Raw genomic sequence first — 3,201 nt, 5'->3', positions numbered from 1 at the left:
CCCCCCCCCCCCCCCCCCCCCGTACACACATACATGCACATATCTAAATAGAACAAACAAACAAACAAACAAACAAACAACACTCTATCCCACAAACGAATAGATAAATAAATAAACCAGTAAACAGCAACAAACAGCCATTACTTTAGTCATTTCATCATTTCTCTGCCCGTTACCTGTTTTCTGTCATCTTCTTCATAGTTGATGGTTGTCACTGATCGTTAATAATTGTTTCCTTTAATCTGTCCGTCTTTTTGTCTGTCTGTCTGTCTGTCTGTCTGTCTGTCGGCGAACAGAACAATAAATTCTATCAAGTAAATGCTGTCGAGTATTAGCACTTTGAAAGATTATAATCTAAATAGCCTTTCCTAATTTCGTTACAAAATGTACCAATGTATAACGGAGAGGACAAAAACCCCCTGAAGCAAACCATAGTACATTGATAATTTTTAAAAAAGCAAGTGTTATTATTTTTTTCCTTCATTTCTCACATTCAAGAAGTTCACCACACCCGGTCTGTTGCAATTTTGTTCTCGCGACAAATTTCTATAGCCAAATTCGTATTCAGAATAAAGACCCAGTGGTTGTAACATATCGTATTTCTGTTTTGAGATTGGAAGGGGGATGTTGCACCCCTCTCAGCCCGGGTTGGTCCTGACAAACAGGGTTGGACGCCTGCCTCTAACGTGATCTAAATTGTGTCGAAGGGGGCGTACACCACCCACATAAAGGAAACAAATTGTGTTACAGAGGCTGATTGTTGCATACTGTCAATCTCCTCCGATGTATTATAGGAACAAAGCTTTATTTTACTTTGTACTTCATCATCCTCTGTTGCCGATACGCGTCAAGGTATTATGGTGTGCATAATATGTTTCAGCAACAAACAACCTTTACTTTAGTGATACTCTTTATATGTTGGTTAACCATGGTAAGCCAGTTCTGCAGCTCTTTCAATTGGGATGTTATAAAAATCTCAGGGTTTTCTTGACTCCATCAATCCATCTTTTGAATGGTCTGCCTCTTCCTTTATAATATGGTCAGTGTTTAGCTTATATCTACATGTTTATTTGTTATAAATTTATCACTTATTAACAGGGTCAGTTCCAGGCGATGAAGGACTGGTCCCGGCAGTTCGGTAGAGTCTTCGGCTACTTTGAGGGCTACACGCCTGTAATGGCGGTCAGTGACCCAGAAGTGCTTAGAGAAGTGCTGGTCAAGGATGCAGCCAACTTCATGAAGAGAAAAGTACGTTGTTTTGTACTATTGATCATCATCATCATCATCATCATCATCATCATCATCATCATCATCATCATCATCAACAACAACACCAACAACAACAACAACAACAACAACAACAACAACAAGAACAACAACAACAACAACACAAGTTTATCTCTGTATCTTTAAAGAATGTTTAAGTTACAGTGGTAAGCCATTTCTCCTGATTTCAACATGTCACAAACCGATAGCCAGTTTAAAGAGAGAACAGATTTCCCATGTAGTAAAGCTATTGACAAGACTCAAAAGTCAGCACGTTTTGTATACAAACCTCTCTATGAAAAGGTCATAATACTGACTAATGAAATTGTCTATGGAGTCTGTGGTGTAGCAGTTGAGGGCTTCGTCGTAGCACACAGGTTGGGTTCTATTCTTGTATGAGGAGAACTTTTAACAGCCGAAAACCCCAGCGGCTCCATAATCTTATTATGGAAAGTGTCGTATATATATATCGTTTTTCTCAAAGTGCATTTACTCTCGATATTAAGTCTGGAAAGATTGTGTCTCCTTCATACCTTTGTTTCCCCCTCCTTTTTTTTCTCTAAGTTTTGGATTTAAGTGCGTTTTGTTATATGACATATTCACATGTAAACACGACTGTGTAGAAAAGTATAGTAGTTTTTTTCTGCTTCCAGCCTTTCCCGTTGGCTCCTCGCAAGAGCCTGGGCCTCTTCCTCGAGAATGGGTCTCAGTGGCGCCGAAGTAGGACACTTCTCACTCCGGCCTTCAGCACTGGAAAACTCAAGAAGGTTTGTTGTAAAGGGCATAGACTTGTAATGTTATAATATTACCCTGGTCAATGTAATTTGATGTAATTCGGGTTCATCAGCGTACCATTTGCTTCTATTGCGAACCAAGGAAAGGAGGAAGAGTTTGTACGCGCTTTTGATTATTGCAAGGACGGTATTTTGTCATTCACGTGGACTCCCTTGATGCTCAGCAGCGTAGTTACGCTCTTATACATAGCAAAGAGCGGAGGCAATGCCAGTGCCCGATCTAGGATATTACAATTTAAGTCTTTGGTAAAAGGGTACAGCGGGTCAAGGTGTGTTTAGAGGGGGGTATTGTAAGCTTCAGCGGTTGTATCTATTTTTATTTGGAAATGCTTCACACCGCCATCGACGCTATTTAAATCACGTAGGTGGCAAATTGAATAGGAAAGTGCTCCAAGTGGCAAGATGTTAAAAATCCATAATCAGAACCACAAAAAAAGACAATTGAAATTCTTTGGCCACGTAAATAAATCAAATGGACTGAGAAACTGTTGCTGTGTGGAAAGATAGAGGGGAAAATGAGCAGAGGAAGACAAAGAACAACACACACAGATTACCTGAACAGCTTTGCATCGAATAAAAAAAAAGAGAGAAAAACCGAGCTGAACAAGGAAACAGACAACAGGAAGGGACGGGGTACCATGATCGTCAATGGCTGCTCCAGACACGACACCCGAAGAGGAGGAGGTGGCAAGTAGGAGAGGGTGGGGTGATTCGACGTGAATGTTAGATCCAATGTGAGCTGAGAGGGAACGAAGCATCCTAGCCGACAGACGGAGACCACTCGAAAGAAAACACTCTTCTCATTACTTGGGAATTGAACTTATGTCTTTTGCGAACAATGGCAAAGAAACTAACCTATACACTACAGACATTGGAGTCATTCAGTATGCTTATGTATGCCATGTATGGATGTCATGTTTGTTGTGTTATTGATTAGAAGGGTAAGGAGTGTTATGGCAGTTCATGATACCGTATCGTGTGGTGTGGCATGGTGTTCTGTGGTATGTGATATACATGTATCATGATATAATTATGGTTGGGTTTGGTGCTTTATAGGACATTTTGCATGTTATGATAAGACGTGAAGTGGTGTGGTATTGTGTGGATTCGATCTCTTTCAAAAATCCTACCCCCCCCCCCC

The 3,201-nt window shown here is 40.6% G+C and overlaps 1 protein-coding gene across 1 annotated transcript in view; it reads left to right on the top strand.

The window, feature by feature from the left end:
• The window catches only part of LOC101851005 (cytochrome P450 3A8), a gene marked incomplete at its 3' end in the record, with an annotated part of 11,232 nt that overhangs the window by 2,278 nt on the left and 5,753 nt on the right, over positions 1–3,201 (top strand). Inside the window, exons 3-5 of the mRNA XM_035973451.1 lie at positions 1,099–1,248; positions 1,920–2,057; positions 2,669–2,694. Coding sequence (XP_035829344.1) covers positions 1,099–1,248; positions 1,920–2,057; positions 2,669–2,694 — 314 coding nt within the window. The remainder of the gene's footprint in view (positions 1–1,098; positions 1,249–1,919; positions 2,058–2,668; positions 2,695–3,201) is intronic.

This window comes from Aplysia californica, unplaced genomic scaffold (genome assembly GCF_000002075.1).
Source record: "Aplysia californica isolate F4 #8 unplaced genomic scaffold, AplCal3.0 scaffold01242, whole genome shotgun sequence".
Taxonomy (NCBI): domain Eukaryota; kingdom Metazoa; phylum Mollusca; class Gastropoda; order Aplysiida; family Aplysiidae; genus Aplysia; species Aplysia californica.
The sequence above is the reverse complement of the archived record's forward strand: the minus strand, read 5'-3'. Positions and strand labels throughout refer to the sequence as shown.